At 37.1% G+C, this 19,073-nt stretch overlaps 2 protein-coding genes across 2 annotated transcripts in view; both read right to left on the reverse strand.

Annotated features, from left to right (window-relative positions):
- wdr17 (WD repeat domain 17) overlaps positions 1–9,437 on the reverse strand; it is a 50,443-nt gene extending 41,006 nt beyond the window's left edge. Inside the window, exon 1 of the mRNA XM_041786030.1 lies at positions 9,386–9,437. The gene's annotated coding sequence lies outside the window, so the exon portion shown is untranslated. The remainder of the gene's footprint in view (positions 1–9,385) is intronic.
- A 6,286-nt stretch (positions 9,438–15,723) lies between these two features.
- On the reverse strand, positions 15,724–18,392 carry hmgb2a (high mobility group box 2a). Its single transcript, XM_041786061.1, has 5 exons — positions 18,264–18,392; positions 17,318–17,473; positions 16,925–17,073; positions 16,668–16,842; positions 15,724–16,503 (listed from the first exon to the last, which is right to left on the reverse strand). The coding sequence occupies exons 2-5, from the start codon at positions 17,459–17,461 to the stop codon at positions 16,327–16,329; spliced, it is 645 nt and encodes a 214-aa protein (XP_041641995.1). The 5' UTR covers positions 17,462–17,473; positions 18,264–18,392; the 3' UTR covers positions 15,724–16,326.
- Between the last annotated feature and the right edge of the window lie 681 nt (positions 18,393–19,073).

Genomic DNA, 19,073 nt, shown 5'->3' on the forward strand with positions numbered 1-19,073 from the left:
TGACTGAACAGTCTCTGTGAGGAACTAACTCAACCTGCAATTTGTCTGGCAAAAGAACATACAGCTTATGGTTGATTTTTAAGAATGTATTACTCTGTGTTAGTTAAATTATTTGCCCTTTTAAATTCTGTTAAACTGCAATGTTCTTTGACTATCTTCCAGGAAATTATCCAATTTAAACTCCTAAACCATTCCCAGTTTTTAATTCAGTTACCGTAAGTTAAATGGAATAATCACATTAAATTTAGTGAATGTGGAGAGGGAGGTAAGAGGAGTACCTGCATCATTGCAGCTCTGGGGCTTGACTGAAGTCATTTAGAGTTATATTATTTTGGAGAGTCTATCTTAGAGTAAATATAATTAAGTTTTCTAATATAATCTCAAAGAGAAAAAAAATCTTATTATTTGCCAGTAGTTTGCAGCTACAACTTGATTATAAAAATTTTGCTCTCTTCAAGTCCTCATGAACTTTATTGAGGACGTCTCACACACAGTATGCTGCAGACTTGTGTATAGATAGGATACAAGGATTCATTTTTTGACACTGAGGTCTTAACATTTTCTCCAATATTTCCATAGGTTTTCAGACAGAAAAACTCATAAGTTTTATAACTGTAAGGGGATATGTTTCGTTATGGCGGCTGCCATCTGGTGTAAGTTCAATTGCCCAAGCTCACCTCTGTAACATAGAGCCCCCTCCCACGCTTTGCATTTACAAGAAGTCGAGACCAGCATCACTCAGCGTCATCCACCTCCCACGGCCCCCTTCTCAATTCTACTTCTCGTTTTCAATTGATGAGACCGTTCAATAAAAACAGCACCTCATTAGGCATATTTACCAAGCAGAGAACCTATGTTTTGTTTTCATTCATAAATTCCTCATAATGAAGGAGAGAAACACTTAAAAGTGCACTTACATGTTTGCACTAAGGGCGATGTCAAAGCACTTGTGCATCCTTGGATCCCAGTGCACTCTGGGACTGCTTCCAGCATGAAAGCAGAAGAGCACTTGTTTGTGAATTTCTCCCTTATTATGAGAAATTTATGAATGAAAACAAAATGTTGGCTTTCTGTTTAGTAAACACGTCTTATGAGGAGCTGTTTTCATTGAACAGTGCTTGCCCAGGGCGCTCTTTGACCAGCACACTGTTGCAAATGAGATTCACACTCTCAATTAGGTTTACCTACGAAAATAAATTTAAATTAAAAAAATAAAATAAAACAAGAATTAAACAGCTGAGATGGTGGACAGGGCAGCACCGGTCTGTATTCATCACACTGTGCTGTTGTTCTGGTTGAGAGACCCCTGGTGCAGAATTTTACACACTGTGCATTTGAATGGATTTTCTTCCACATTTGCACCAATGTCCACCCAGAATCAGTGATTAACTGATTAGAACTTTGGGATCAAAGGTGAGTGTCATGGGCCTCATGTTCATCTCTTGCTTTCTAGACCATTCTTGTGAACATGATATCATTAGAACTTTTTGAGGATTTTTTAAAACTTTGCACAAATGTCACTTTTAGGATGAACTGATAAGATTTTGGAGATCAAGGTCAAAGGTAAAGGTCATTAGGCCTTATGGTCAGCCCTTACTTATGGCATTTGCACCACAAAACACCCCGCCCCTTCTTTTAGACCCAATTCTGTACTTTCACTGTCAACTGGAAACTTTGTGGAGGTATTTAACCACCAGGAGGCGGTTGTAGTGCAACTTTAATAAGATGCTGGTAAAAATCAAACATTGATAACTGTTTGGATACAGCAGCAGGACAAGAAGTCCTAAGCACTCAACATTGGGTAATTTAATTTTTTACTTACTAAAAATTTCAGGCAAATTCCTGCACACTGTCCAGATTACAGATACACATTTGCAAAGTTTCGGAACTGAACTGAACAGAACTGAGAGGATTCTGGGAGTTTGCCTCCAATCTTGAAAGGATTTATTTCTCTCCTGCACATCAGTGTTCTGAAAAGAGACATATTTTGTAAGTTTTGCAACTTCTCTATAAAATCATTAATTAAAATGATTATGGTTGTTTTAAAATACATGGTATCAAAAAGGGGGCTTGCATAAATAAAAATTCTGGGTAATCTTGGAGTGAGAAATCAAGTTGTTCACTTTCACTAACTCACTTGAACCTATTTTGCTGGATTCTTTTGAGTTTTGTGCATGTGTGAACATTTAATTGTGATATCCTTTAGAAAGCAAACTTCAAGTCAAATATACAGAAGAAGTGCCATCTTAAATAAACAACTATACTCTGTATCTTTAGGGAAAGTATATGAGCAAAAAAGCTCCTAAAAATTCAAATATCTGAGAATTATATAAAGAGATATCTCTAAGTAACACATGGAATAAGAAGAGTATTCAAACAGTCACAACAGGATGGGCTGTAATGGGAAATCAACATGCATACGTTTCATTGTAGACTGTTAAAAAAGGAGGTTTGTAACACAAAATGAGAGATTATCTTAAAAATGCAGGTTCACCTAAACAACAGCGGAAATAAAGACCACAAGGAAGGGAAACAGCACTGCAAAGGGTTTGTTTTTTTTCTCTAATCAAAGGTATAATCTTCAAAAACCAGCCCACCAGTTATCCTGTAACCTCTTCCTGTAAGATGCAAATTAGCTTTTTTACATGCAAATTTCTCATTGACCCTCTCTCTTTTAATAGATTATGGTGCAAAAAAGTAATGATGTGGAGTCATCACATTGACTGCACTGCACTTTGATCAAGCAGAGTGCTTTAACACAAGGAGGTTAATGTGCAGCAATCCCATTTGCCAGTGAATGTCTTTAGTGCATGCTATTCCTCTATAAAAGTTTAGTTTTTAGTCTTTATTTCTGTTTCATTGTCTTTTTACTTTGCTAGCTTGGGTTTCTGAGTTTGTTTTCTTCCTCTGTTCAGCCTTAGACATCCCAAACATGAGCAGCAGCACCAGCATTTCAGTGAACACTGACTGGTACTATTTAGGGAGCTCTTAAACACTGACACCTCTTAAGGTTTAAGGGCTTCGACACGCAAGAAACATCTTACTCTAAATTTAGAGTTATTTCTACAAGGTTTTTCATTAGTGTAGACTTTGAGTTCATGAAATCAACCCATCAAATCAGTCCATCCTTAGGGACTAAAAAATGATCTAAGATTAACTGTTTCTGGAAAGTTGTGTCCTAAGATGTTGCAATCTTGCAACCTAAAATTTAGACTCATTAAAAACTCTGATATTGTTGTTATATGAAGAGACTTGCTCTAATACTGACATAAAAGGAGAGAGGAGGATAAAATACAGATGATGTAGGGCTCTACTGTTGTAAAGGGATGAAATTAACACTGCATTATTAAAGAAAGACACTAAATTGGCTATAGTTAGCTTCCTGCAGCAGTGGGGATAAAGTAGCATTGTAATTCTTTGTAGCACAAAATGTGGGTGAGGTAACAACTGAACCTTAGATTTAAGACCTTGTTAGTCTACCACTTTGGTTTCAAACTATATTCTGGATCAGTCTAGAAACAGACAAAGGGGTGAAGCTGAGGGGGGGTTAAACCTTCAGACAAAAAGCTACATATCAACCCCTCAATAACATCTTTAAGTATCATCAAGATGATATTACTTAGAACAAATGAGAAAGTGTGAAGCATGCAAACTGACTCTCGAGTTCCTGTCTTTCTCAAATATTAGGTACCCTCCTCTGTTAAACCTCCTGGCAAACAAAAACTTTCTTCTTTTTTCAAATAACACTATAACCCTCAGATTCTTATCTCATTAATGCAGAAAAAAACATATTTCTATTTATTTTTTTTTTTCAAAAGAATGTAATATGCTTTCAGATAATTAAAACACCCTTTTTAAATGCCACATAAAGAACCTTACTGTTTATTCCAAGAACCACATGAACCCATTTTTGAATGAAAACCTGCATTTTCAGGTCAAGTACATCGGATCATAAATACAAGTCTGTTGTTCGTGACAAAAAAACAGCTTGGAAATGGATTCACATTATTGTAGTTTATAGACAATTTTCAACATCTAAATGTCGTTGATATGTAAAGTTTCTTTCAACATTTGAATGTGTTCTATCGCCTCCACCTTATTCCTGGCCCCCATGATTCTTTGTGTGAAATATGGGAGCAACTATTGGTCGGTTCTATCTAAATGGGACTTTGCATTGAAACGAGACGCTAAACAGGATGATTAGAGTGATGTGGATACCAAAATATGTAAACTTTGACTGCTTCACCTCAAACAGGATAACATTATTATTTTTCTGCCCTCGACTAGAGGGTACAAAGTGACGACATTACCTCAGATAACCTAGACAAGCATGTTCAGCTAACTTTATTAGCTTCATATCAGTATAAAAAGAGATGATCACGTTTTGTTAAAGGAGTTTGGACACCGCCTTCAGATAGCAGTTCTAGTTTTTAGGGTTGCTGAAATCCTTATTCTACCAACTAATCCCTCTTAAAATGTGGGAATTACATTGATAAAACTATCCATGTCTCAAGTTGTCAGCTCTTCAGTTTGGTAAATGTCAAGTTTTGTGTCAAGAATTAATGATAAATTAATATTTGAAGAATCACATCCCTGATGCACTTAGTGAACAGCACATTTAAAACACTGTGGTGAGAGACAGATTTATCTTTGTCACAGTACCACGGATGTAGCAACAGGTACTGAGCATTACAGAAAATATAAACCTTTCAGCTCTGATTTAACAAAAATGAAACAGCATTTATTGCAACAAATATTTATTTATTTCCGAACAACCACCGTTGACGCTAAATCCCTTTACTAAGCCCTTGGAAGAATCGCGTTTTTGCTATTGAAGTTACTGTATGGGAAGTTTGACCCACATTCATAAAACCCCAGGAAAAATGTGGTATCCACCTTATTTACTTATTTACAATACAAACAATATGAACATGTGATTACAAAAATATATCAATATACATGCATTTAACTCATTGAGTGCCAGCCCTTTTATAAAATGGAAAGTGTCTTGTGCCAGCGTTTTTGGCCATTTTGAGTCATCTTTCAAGACCCACAGAATATTTTGTACTATGATACTGAAAACACCAAATAGCTCAAATGAAAGAAGAAACTCTCTATTTCATCATGGAAAAATCGTTTGTTTGTAGCTTGTTCCGTTCTTGATTTATCTGAAGTTGAATAGAGGCTAATTTCACCAAAAAGACCACTTTTTTCTAGAAAGCTGAGAAAAATGCATTTTTGTGAAAGAGAGTCTGTCAAGCAGAACAGTGATTTGAATGTTATAATTTTTCCTTCAATAATATAAAAGACATCTGAAAATTGTATTACAAATGTTATTTTATTGTAAAATAAATAACAATGCTTCCAGTCACTGATATGCCATTCACACTCTGGAACTGGACGGCCTCCACGGGACCTCCCTATGCACCCACGTCCTCTCCTGCTTGTTGCTGTGTGCATCCAGCTGGCGAGAGGCTGCCTTATTTCTCCGAGGCACGGGAGGGAACCTCGCGGCATTCTTTAGCCTCCCGACCACATAGACAGATGAATTAAAGTGCCGATCCCTGGATTCGCTGTCGTTAAGTTCAGTGTCAGTTTCAGTGAGTAAGCGATTTCTCAGGCAAAAGTTTAAGTTTCTTCCAGCATCTAAGTTAGAACTTTTAGCTTAGATTACCTCTGTAACGATCGCTCTGCTCTTTGACCCCAGGATCTCCACCTCTGACGTTTGATCTACCCTCACTTCCGGCTGTAGTGTTCCGACTATGTATCCCAGAGGCCTCAAAATTACTCACAGGGAGCATGAGAGCACCCCCTTGTGCCAGCCGCCAAAAAAAACACTTCGATGTATATATACGTCTATGGCACTCAAGTGTTGGTTTTTAAATGACGTATATATACGTCAATGGCACTCAATGAGATAATGTATTTCCGCTTTAGCACCGGAAGTTTTGCCCATACTCAGATTTACAGTAGTGGCCCCAGGAAAAAGGTGGATAAGAAGAACTTTGTTAATGGGCAAATACTCTCTATATGAAGACATTTTCTCAATGTAAAAAATTATATGTAGACATGTAGATTTAAAAGTAGTTTATAAATAAACCTATGGGCTGTTTTAACGTTTAAGTGTGGTTTGTGTAGACAAACCACATCTAAAGAAGTCAACACTGAAAATATCCATGGAGGGTTTACATTTCAACCTGCATTCATGTTCAATTTTGGCTAAAGTGGATCAACATGAGAAACGCCAAACTGAAAGATCTTTGTGGCATTTCACTTGTCCCACTGTTTTTGTAGAAGAGACTGCCACAAAAGCCTTGTGTGAATAAATAATGAAAGAACTGATGAAATCATTAAAAGAAAAAAAAGCTAGGCTAATGTTAGCAGTAGCTCAGCTGGAAGTCCCCTCTCAACAGCCTGCTTTACCTACAGTTAGAAAAGACTGTTCTTTGTTTGCTTATCAAGAAACAACGTAAGCACAAGTTAACAAATACATTCTAATTTAAACTGATCAACAGGCTGTTTTTTCATTATCAGGAGACTCCACAAATCTGCAGCAGATCTGAATTATAATAATAATATTTATTGGTCAGTATATGAATCCTTATTGTTTTTGCCATATATCATAGATACTTGTCAATGATAATTAGTCCTGCTCTCTGCCTGCCTTCACCTGTCAACATGTGACAGAACATCTATCACAACTAAAGATGTTCCCAGGAGAACAATTAGGACAGCTCATCCTTGAGAGAGGGAGAGTGGAGACTGGCTCACACTTTAACGCCAATGAGAGGTTACCTAAGCCAATGAGGGGTTACCTTTTGGATTACCAGTGGGTTCATCCAGGTCTCATTGGTGTTGATTGCAGCTGTTATTGTGCGCTTTTCATTATCCCTGTTCTAATTTGGATTTTTACATCTGTATGTTTCTCCCATTTGGACTTTTATGATTGTAATTTACAAGGAGTTTGCCTGTGTGGATCCCAGGAAGTGTAGCTGCTACATCAGTAGTGACTGATGGAGAGCCAAATTAATAAATAATTAAAACACAGAGCTGAAAAGGCATTCCCATAATTAAGAGCAGAGCTTTCTTCACACAGTTATTTGTTAATTTAAGCATATCAATAGTTAATAACTATTACTGCCAATGATGAGCAAAAATGTATCTATTTGAGCTCATGCATGATTAGGTTTAATTCATTTTACATATAGTACTCATATTTTTGACCATCAAACCCCATCACCTCATACAGTCTGTGATGCTTTAGTGGATGTAATTATTTTTCCTATTCATTGTAGACTTACCACACGCTACCTGGGTATAAAACAAGGTAAGTGCTCTTGTAGAAGACACATGACTGGATGACATGAACCTAATTCTAAGAAAAATATAGTTTATTCATATTCAAGGAATATAACTACACTACCCACAATTCTAAGCATCACAGTAATGTCTCTAAATGGTGGAATCAGCTATTAACATTAAAAAGTTTATGGACCCTACACGTCACTCAGCTCTGGACAAGCTGACATATAAATTCACCTGCAGTAGCTGTATATCAACCTGTAGAGGGCAGTCACTATGCATATTTCAGCATAATGTGTAAAAATTAAATACTTTGAATTAAAATGTTGATTCTGATCACAATAGCTCAACAATTCTACACCCAATATATAGGTTTTCAGGTGAAAGAATAGGCCTGGGGGTTCAGTTACGAAAGTGAATAAAGAAAAAGACCTCAACTGACATTGCTCTGTTGGTCCTGCCTAAAACTCCACGAACTTATTAGTGCACAGGGGCGTAGCTAGGGATTTTGGGCTCCCAGAAAGAATATTATACAGCCCCTTATCCCCACCCTCACCCCACCCAACTGGCCATTTAGACATTTTAAGGGAGGGGCAGAGGACACTCAGTATTTTTTTTTAGTCTATTTGATACAGATTTCAGTCTGTTGACCAATTCATTTTGTTGCTTTTGATTCAGAGACACTAGAAAAATTGATACAAACAAACTTTTCATTGCAGGCTCCTCAAGGGCCCCTCACTATTGCAGGCCTGGGTAATCAGTGCCCTTTTCCCCCCTTTGCTACGCCCCTGTTTGTGCATATTACCTGAATTTAAAGTTGACATATTCTGCTATTTACAGCCAAAATATTTGTTGTAAATATCTGCAGAAATGTTTATAATAATGTGCATTCTTAGAAATTACCCCTTTTTGGTCTTGAATTACTATTTTCTATGGTCAGAGTTGCTATGTTATCTGATTTTTGACTAGAGTTATAAAGAAGTTTACATTCTGGTATCATGATAACTCTGGACAAACAAAGGTGAAGATAACTAATGAGTATTTGTTGTAAATATTGAAAAATACCATGGAAACAGTAACACTTTATAGTAAAATCTTGGTTGGAAATTTTAATGATTGTAGGTTTACATCTAGAGAGAGGTAAAACAACACGACAAGAATAAAACAACACCTCTTGTATGCAGCTTCTCATTATATCAGTAAAAACTGAATCAAATGTGTTTAGATAGAAGTACATTCACCATTATAAGCCTATAAGATTCAGTTAACTTACACTTTCACATTCATCAATGGCAGATTTTTTCTTTACATTAAGAATAGTAGGTCTTTCTTAAATAAAGCACATTTACACTTTGCTTTTCCTGGAATACCAAGTATGTTATAATGTCTGTCAGTTTGATTACGTTGCAGTTAGTAGGTATGAGGCAAAATTTATGGCATTTGTAAGGCTTGATTTACAATTGTTCATTAAATGAAGTTATAAATTTCTACAAATCAGAGGTCAAAACAGTGAATTTAGCCTTCAAAGTCAGAGGTGGTCCTTACTGAAAAGCCGTTTATGACATAAAAAACATCTCACTCAGACGAAACGGGAACCCCATCAGTAGTATTTACTTAGCGAGGATTTATTAACACAACAGTCCGTTTAAGATATCCTAATAATGATCAATTAGCTCAAAATAAGAAGCTCGTCCGGGGCACCGTTAAATCGATTTGCTAGCCTTGTTTCTTAGCGACAAACCAGCCAATTTCTAACCAAATTGCTGCCTCTGCTTGGCAACCGGACGCGTTTTCTCGTCTCTTTTCTGTCTCTTCTCTGATAGAATTCAGTCAGATGTTAATGGCATCAACAGGTTTCGGAGGCAAAAACTAATCCGTGTTAAAACTGTCTGTTATCAGGACACCTGAATGTCGCAGATGTGGTCCGTCACAACCAAACAACGCAGGTTTTTTGGGGGGAAAAGGTGAATTGAACTGAATTTCACGGCGTTGTTTTGTCTGTCATCGCTGTTGACTCGTTTTGCAGTGCTAGCATGCAGCTAATGTGTGTGTCCGTGTGTGTGTGTGTGTGTTTTCGTCTTACCGTTAGTTGTCAGCAGGCTCGTGCACAACGGACAGCTCCCAGGTACTGAAATGCTCCCTGCTCACCGTCCTCCGCGTGAGCTGGGAGAAACCGATGGCTCTGATTGGTCCGATGGAAAGTCGGTTCTGATCACCTATTGGCTGTTGGGATTGTCAGTTGGTCGGTCTCTGTGTAAATCCAGAGGTGAATCTAAATTCATGACTCCAGTCAGCATGATGTATGATTTTATTATAGAGATACAGACAGACACGGTTCATTTACAGCGACACCATTTTCAACAGGATTGGTATAATTCCGTTTAAATGACTGTTTTAAGATCATTAACGCTAAGCTATTTTCGTAAAATAGTTTTTTTAAAACGGTTAAATCAGCAACAGATGGTCAAAAAACACAAATATTGCCAAACTCATCATCCTAAAGGGCAGAGGTGATTTGTTGATCTGAGAGTGTTTTACTTCATCCTTTAAATTTTTTAAATTTCTTTCTTTTTGAACCAATTTAACTATCATAATGTAATTGTCTCAAACGCCTGGAAAAGAAGAAAAGCTCGTCTTTTGAAGTAGTCTTTAGTGTTTTTTTTAATTCTCCTCTTTTGTTTCATGTAATTGAAAAGACCCACAATGCACTCTGATCCTGCACTGAGAAAAATATTCATCCCAATCTACTTAGAAAAACCTAGGTAACTTTTTGCATTTTTTTTTTTTTTTTTTTTTTGTAGAATAGCCAGATTAATCTTGTAAAAACTACTTCTCGGTTTTAGTTCTTGAACGAAAAAATCGAAGTGAAATTTACTTACATTTTCAAGTAGATTCAACAAGACGAATCTTTGTTTTACTTAAAATTTGTCTTTGAAACTTGCAGTTTTAATGATTGCAAATGAAGTATTTGCATTTTCCACACTTTCTTGATTTTCCCTCATCAATTAAATTCACAGAGAATATACACTATATTGCCAAAAGTATTGCTCGCTTATCTTGACTCGCATATGAACTTCAGTGACATCCCATTCTTAATCCATGGGGTTTAATATGATGTCGGTCTCTCTTTGCAGCTACAACAACTTCAATTCTTCTGGGAAGGCTTTCCACAAGGTTTAGGAGTGTGTTTATGGGAATTTTTGACCATTCTTCCAGAAGCACATTTGTGAGGTCACACACTGATGTTGGACGAGAAGGCCTGGCTCTCAGTCTCCGCTCTAATTCATCCCAAAGGTGTTCTATCAGGTTGAGGTCAGGACTCTGTGCAGGCCAGTCAAGTTCATCCCCATCAAACTCTCTCATCCATGTCTTTATGGACCTTGCTTTGTGCACTGGTGCACAGTCATGTTGGAACAGGGAGGGGCCATCCCCAAACTGTTCCCACAAAGTTTGGAGCATGGAATTGTCCAAAATCTCTTGGTATGCTGAAGTATTCAGAGTTCCTTTCACTGGAACTAAGTGGCCAAGCCCAGCTCCTGAAAAACAACCCCACACCATAATCCCCCCTCCACCAAACTTTACACTTGGCACAATGCTGTCAGACAAGTACCGTTCTCCTGGTAACCACCAACGAATGTTTGTAGAAACAGTCTGCATGCCTAGGTGCTTGATTTTATACACCTGTGGCCATGGAAGTGATTGGAACACCTGATTTCAATTACTTGGATGGGTGAGTGAATACTTTTGGCAATATAATGTATGGCTACATTACCAATTCAGGCAGTCAAACTCATTTTCAGGAAGTACTCTGATCACTCATGGTGCAAAAGTGACCATCAAAATCAACAACAATCCATCAGAAAGATGAACAAAGGTATCACAGCAGTAATGTCTGTACAACATTCAACATCTAAACTCACCTGATCACATTTAAGCATATCTAAACACATGTAAACACTCTGCCCCAGGGAATCATGGGAAAATTCTGTTGTTTCCCACCAGCCTGATCTATCATCACTGCCATGTCTTCAGCTAGCAGTTCATCTACTCCTGATTGTTAGAAAAGCCATTTATCACTAATTTGAAATACCCACAATGCATCACAGGGGGCATTTATTCATGGATAATGTCTTATTTTGCAGTTTTGAAACACAGAATGAAACTGAGTAAAGGTAACAAAGTCAGGCTTAGTTATGTGGATAAACTTTGGAAGATTGACTTACATTACCTGAATTATACCTGTTTAGGAAAAAGTTCACAGTGTCTTGTATTTTTAACAAAAGAAAATGACACTGCTGGATTGAAGCCCTCCTACAGTCCTGCCCAGCTCTCCTTGTGTATCTGCCAGTCCTCTGGTCTCTCTTCCATGCTCTTGAGATTGTGCTGGGAGAGTCAGCACAGCCTCTTGCCCCTGCAAAAGTACATGTGCAATCTTTGGACTGGACTACCTGTGGAACCTGATTGGACTGCAAATATCGCCTAACAGTGACAGCAGTGACAAGGATCAAGCAGAAATGGGGGAAATGGATTCACTGTCACCCAAGATGCAAAATGGACAGGTACCTTGAAGTTGGTGTTACACTGTGATTTCTTTTCTTTTTCTTTTTTTTTTTAAGATTTATTTTGGGCATTTTTGTGCCTTTATTTGATAGATGAGGACAGCAGATAGAATAGGAAACAGGGACAAGACATGTTATAAATGGCCTCAGGCCAGATTCGAACCCAGGCCACATACATGGGGTGCGCCTTAAACCACTAGGCCACCTGCACCCCTACACTGGGATTTTTAACCTGTTAGTTTCTAAAGCTGTCTATGTTTCCAGTGGCCTATGAATCTTACGTAACCCATTTAGACCAGATGTAATGCTTGCATGCATATGCAGTATCTGTAAGACTAAATGAGACCTCCATGCATTCTGGATGATTTAAACAGCAACAGGATTTGCTACAATACAAGTCTGGAAGGCAGAAGGGAAAAATGCTTTGGTTAACGCTTTTTGGCTTCTACACTAAATAAGTCCATGTATGAAAAAGTTTTCAGTGATAAATATGATGGCTGACAACCTAAGCAAGGAGAGTGACACAGAGGCGGACTAGAACAGACTAGATGAGACGAGACATCCAAGATTATGATGTGACTGCTGACCTGCTAGACAAGGCTCTGCGGATAAGAGGCATGTTTGGAGGAAGAGGATGGTGATGATTTTGATTTGACTAATGAGTTAAAAAATGAATTTAAGGGCAAAGGCAATGACCGACTATGAAAGCCAAGGACTTATGCTTTCATGAATTTTTTTGTTTCATTTCCTGGTCTGCAACAAAAATTGAGAAATAATGATTTTGGTAAATGTTGAGATCCTGTGCAGAAAGCCTTCCAGTTTTAGAGCATGTTTTTAGACAGCCTGAGGTCTACATGAGTTAATATTCCATCCATCCATCTGTGCATGAGCTGGTTTGTACCTGTTACTGTAAATAAAAAAGTGCAGCTTTCTCCTGAACTGACTTACAAAATCTTTTAAATGCAGGATGATTAGCTTCCTGTTCCCCACAATCCCTCCAACAAGCAGAGCTACCTGATAACTTGTATTTTGATGTGATTTTTGGTGTCATAACAGGGTTCATGCATGTGTTTAAAAAACAAATTCAAGACTTCTTAATACCTTTAAAAAAAAATAACACTACTTTTGTACAGTAAACAGCCAGTAAATGAAAGGTGTATGTGATTTTTCAGTACTCCAGACCAGGGCTGTATTTTCTGCTTTAATGAACCGTTTATGAAATGTCGACTGGTATAGGGCAAATAAATATTTGGTCACTAACACATAGATTTTGATGATTTCTGGCACATTTAATGCCTCTGTTCTGTCAATATACCATATACTGACCTTTATCAGCATCAGCAGCACAGCTGCTAATATTTATCAGGTGTGCTGAGCTTATTCTAAAGCAGGGGTATCAAACTCAAGGCCCGGGGGCCAAATCTGGCCCGTAGAACAGTTAAATCCGGCCCCCAAGATGGTCTCATATATCTGTTAAAACTGACCCATCAGTATGAGGTCTTCAGATATCCTCAAGTATATCCTTGATTTAAAATATCCTTGTTAATTCATAAAATTTGAAAAAAGTAAGGAGTAAAAAGCATTAGATAAGAAGTCAGGAATGTGGGAAAAGAAATTAATTTGTGTTTTAATTTCACATTTTCAATTTTGCATCTGGCAATGAGCACTCAAACTTGCATCTAGCAATCAGCACTCAAGCATTTCAACTCATAATTTTGACTTCTTATATAATTTTTGAGCTTTTAGATTCACAATTTTAAATTTTAAGTTATATTTTGACCTTTTTAACTCATTACTTTGTATTTTAACTCATATTTTTAACTCCCAGCTTTGGTCTCACAATTCCATAGTTTGACCTTTTAGACACAATTAAAAAATTTGAAAAATATTTTGACTATTAATTTCATGATTACAAATTTTACTTCAGATTTTGACCTTTTAAACTCATAAATTTGATTTTCTTGCTCATATATTTGAAAGTTTCATAAATATTAGTTTAAAAAACATTATTTTTCAAGTTCATGTTTTGACCATTTTGAACTAATAAATGTACTTTTCTCAGATTGTGAGCCTTTAAACTTATCTCTTTAACTTTTTAAATTTCAAAATCATTGATCATCAGGTTAAAAAGGTGACCCTGTTAGGCCCTCAGATTAGACCTGAATCCAGAATCCTGCCCCTGCTGTGATTGAGTCTGACACCCCCGTTCTAAAGAATGTAACTCTTAAAAAGTAGACTAATGCTTTTTAAATAAGGGTGCCCAGATGTTGAGTAAATAACTGTTTAAATAAGCTACATTAGCTCTCTCACCCACAGTCTCATCAAAATAGATTTCATTTTAAGATTCAGTAACAAACTCAAGTTGCTTGATTTCAGAATCACACAAAAAGCATCAATAAAAAAAATGCAGTTTATTGAGCAGAATACTTCTGACTTCAAGCATGTTAAAACAACATTGTAAAGAAATTATATAGCCTGATTTCAGTAGAAACATAAAGATGGTCTAAAATAAGGTTTAGTTTTAACATATATTTAGATTTATTTCAGGAGGAACCAACTTGTTTTAAGACAGAGCTTAATCAACTTTACTACTATTTAAGATTTTTTTCTACTAAATTTGACAATATTTTATTATATTATTATAGTTTTTCCAGCTTAATTTGCTAAAAGCAAGACATTAAGGACATTAATTTGCTTATATTAAGAATAGTTCACTTATTTTAAGGCTGTAGGAAGTTCAGTTTTAAGCATTTTCAGCTTAAAACCAGCATTTTCTGCTTATTTTAACCTTTTGAAGGGTTCTGCCGCCTTACTTATTTCTAGATTTAACAATCTTATTTCAAGATATCTTATTACGTCAAATGATCTTGCTGCATGGACAGATCATTTCTTCAGTTTTAGTCAACTAAAATGATTTTTACGTTTTAGTTATTTAGTTAACTATATTAACCTTGATACTCGCATGCCCTCTCAAAGTCTGAAGTGTTCTCACAACCCAGTTTTCCTTCAAGAATTGATAGTGTCAAGGCCCTTTTTCTCATTCAGCATGAAAACATTTTACTTTACTTTACTTACTACTCCTTTCACTTTATAATAATGTAAGTTCGACTTCTCATTCAACCTCCCCAGGAAACTTTCAATCACTAAAAATACTCATTAGTATCACAGGAGTGGCCTTTTCTCAGGTTTTGCCATGTTATCATTCTAGCATCACCTTTTAGTCACAGATCACTAAGAGCAGCTTCTAGTGAATGCTGAATTACAATACAAGAACTTTATTTATCCCCGAAGGGAAATTCAGTGTGAATTAAATGGAGATCTAAATATTTGTAGCTTACGTCTTGAGCTCAAGTCTAGTTTCATGACTTATTAGTAATATTTTTGACTAGTTTACTGTTCCAGTTTGAGGTCTGGGTTTGTCAACTACTTTTGTTATCTTTAGCAACTAATATACTTCTTCTAATGCACTGCATTTCCAATAAACTCTTTAGAGACACACCAAACAAAATTTACAGTGGTCGGCATGGCTTTCACGTCCATTTCAAGCTGATTTACAATTTTCTTTACCAAAAGTTTAGTTTAAGTTCTTCTTGGCAAGTTTGGTTCAAGAAAATTACAGGCACATCTAAAAAAAACAGAATATCATGAAAAAGTTCAATATTTTTTATCACTTTTCAGAAAGTTAAAACCATATTATAGACTCTTTACAGAGTGAAATGTTGATTATGGTTCAAAGATAAATTACATAAGATCAATAAAGATATATTTTATTAACCCTTAATTCCAAGAAATAAAGGCTTCAAATATTTCCCTGTGTAATGAGTCTGTGGGTTTCACTTTCTGAAATGAGTGACAAAAAATATTAAACTTTGATATTTTAATTTTTTGAGAATTACCTGTACATTTTATCCCACCCATCAATAACGAGGAACTACCGGATATAAAACTTTCAGAGTCCACACATTTATAATCAATATACAAAACTTTTATTAAAAAAAAGAAAATCTGTTCTACATGAAATTTTTAAGTTCCACATTAAAAATGGCTGCAAACAGTTTTAATACTCAAACTACAGAAAAACCCTGGTAGTAAAACGACAGTGAAGACAACCAGCACCACTAAACCAAGAAAAGCAGTGCTTCCAGAAAAAACATTTTTAAAACTTATGCTGCCTGCATAGAAGTTTCAGTCCATCATGTGATCACATTTATTTCATGTAGCTGGCTGGTTTGATAGCAAACGGGGCTTAAAGGGGGAAAAATCAGAGTTCAGCAGAAAAAGATCAAAGGGGGCTAAGTAACAAAAGAAAAACATCATCCCTGAATTTAAGGAGGAATACATATGATGCCTGATGAAGAGGCAGACCAACAGTGCAGACAAATACTGTTGGGACCAACCACGCAAAAACAGGAGTAAAACAGAACAATGCATTGCAAGATCCACAACCCTTCAACACACAGAACCCTTAGTCGTCATCCTCGTCATCATCATCCTCATCTTCTTCCTCATCCTCGTCCTCATCGTCATCGTCGTCATCATCATCGATGGGTTCTGCTTTCTTGCCAGCGGGTCTGCCAGGGCCGCTCTTCTTTCCAGCATCGCTCTTCCCTGAACCACCCTTGGCTCTGTAGGCAGCGACATCCTGGTGTGGATTGAACAAACAGATTTACCATTAAATAAACGTGACTTAATAATTTATGCTAAATTAAGTGTCAAATTTGGCCTCCCATTGCCAGAGTTGTCAATAACATACACAAAACATTTAATCCTCTGACACCTACAATTTTAATGTTACGTGCTATGTACCTTGTCATATTTTTCCTTCAGTTTGGCAGCCTTGGAAGCATATGGGGCCTTGTCTTTGTCGCTCGTCTTACTCCACAACTCGCCGAGCTTCTTGGCAATGTCACCAATGGCAATACCAGGGTTCTCCTCCTTGATCCTTGGGCGGTGTTCGGAGCAGAACACGAAAAATGCAGATCTGGAGAGAATTTGCAACACATTAATGGTCAGGAAAAGTCCAAGCACCTTAAAGAGTTCTTGACGTATGAAAAGTTTCTTACGGTGGCCTTTTGGGTGCATTGGGATCCTTCTTCTTCTTCTTGCCTTTGACACCTTTCGGGGGGACGTATGACTTCATTTCCCGGTCATATCGGACTTTGTCATTTCTAGCCATCTCCTCAAACTTTGACTTCTCCTTGCCTGACATGGTCTAGGAAAATTGAACAAATTAAGCTTAACTAACCCGAATTAACAAATTTGGCAAGTACAAAAAAAGTGTCCAAATCATTTTTTGTATGATCAGTACAATCAAAACAACCGGAATATATAGCAGTTTCAGAGAGTATTAACACAAATATGCCAAATAACTTGCACTTTTACTAACAAAGATGGCATTTAAGTGCCACAATGTGCTACTTGGCTAATTTTAATGACTTCACTTAAACCAGACTTACCTTCCATCTCTCTGAGCATTTCTTGGAGAACTCTGCGAAGTTCACTGAGGTCCCTGGGTGTTTCTTCTTGTGCTCCTCGCGGCAGGTCTGAACGAAAAATGCGTATGAAGTGGTCTTTCCTCTGGGCCTATTTGGGTCCTTCATGGTGCAGATGAACTAAAAACATAGAATAAAACAAAACGTGAAATTAAAGAGCAGCTAGCAGACTGCATAAAGCCATTTAAAACTTTTTCTGCGTCAGTGAAAAAGTTATATCCCGCGTTTTAATGTCCAAGTTACAAATACATATTCACATGTATAGTTGTTCTAGCTTTCAAAGGTGTTACTGTGGCACAAACAGGGCAAACAGACGCCCGGAGCCGTTTTAAGGCTCTAATCGGATTTCTGCTTCACTGTGACAAAAAGACACGACTCCATTTTGTATCTTCCCGCCTAAAGTTAACTGCGCCAAAAACCTCGCCCAGCAAAGTGACTCAAAAAGCGCACTTTTGAGTTAAAGTATGGGCATGTCTTTCCTTATCTACGTAGGGCGAACCCATATCAGTCTGAACCAAACAGGAGCGTAACTTACACTGCCTTACAGATAGCAGTTTTTACCTCGTAGCAGCTAAGCTACATGACCAAATGGCGTTTGAACTACATGCGCACACAGCGTTGAATAACGTCGACACATATCCTCCACACCCTGAAGAGAATAAAATGTTAACCTCTGAGACTTTTTGCCTGTGGAAATGATCAGTTTTTGTCGAATTTTCTTTGACATAAGTATAATTAAAGGGCAAAATCATTTTTACACAAACACGTATACGTCTGCAATTCATAGTTAAAATAAAACTCAGTACACGCGGATAATTGACCCAAAACTTTTACGAAAACCCCTACAAAAGTCGTCAAATACACTAGCTCGTTTTAGCTAAATACGTGTAGAAAGACTTCAGACTCTTACCTCTTCTCAGCAACACCAGTAGTAACGACTGAATGAGGAAGAAAGCTCAACTGTTTTGTCACTGCCTGCAGGGCCGACCGAACTTAACTAGAACTACTTTTGCAACTCCTCCCCGCCCGTCAGTGGATTGGTCAGTTAGGTGTATTTTTATTTGAACATGAGGCCAAAGGAGAATACAGTGTTTTGATTGGCTGTGGTGTCAAGCACTGAGGCAGCGGGTTTGGCTGTGTTATCTGAACGCTGATTGGTTGAAGTGGGGGTTTAAACGTGCGGCGCGAAAACTCCTTTGTTCGCTTGGAGTCAAAATACGCTCATCTGTTGTTTTGCTGTCGATGGTGCGTCAACGTTTGAACCGTTTGTTTGTTAGAAGACGGAAATCACCAAACCACTTCAATTTGCTGCGCTAATTTGACAAAGAGAGATTTAACGCGGACGTTTTTTGAGAATATGCTCTGATATCCAACTGGTTTTAAACGCAAATATCGTTTAAACATTTCCTCCGTCCCTTTTCAAAATGCATCCATCCCATGCTCCAATATCAGATAATTCAGTAATGAAAGATGTTAAAACGCATCTGAATGGATAACAAAACTACTGCAATTTATTAACTGATGTCTGGAACAAAATGGGGAAGGAAAAAATGTGCAGTCAGAAAGAAGTTTTTTTCTTTTCTTTTTTAATGCAAATGGTTCCTGTTTTACTAAACTAGCCTTTACAAACTTAAGAATGTTGTAGCCTAATTCAAGAGCTGAAAACATTTTTATAATGTTAAAATGAGACTCCAATATAAACCTTTATTAGTGCAATTTT

The sequence above is a fragment of the Cheilinus undulatus genome, linkage group 4 (genome assembly GCF_018320785.1).
Source record: "Cheilinus undulatus linkage group 4, ASM1832078v1, whole genome shotgun sequence".
Taxonomy (NCBI): domain Eukaryota; kingdom Metazoa; phylum Chordata; class Actinopteri; order Labriformes; family Labridae; genus Cheilinus; species Cheilinus undulatus.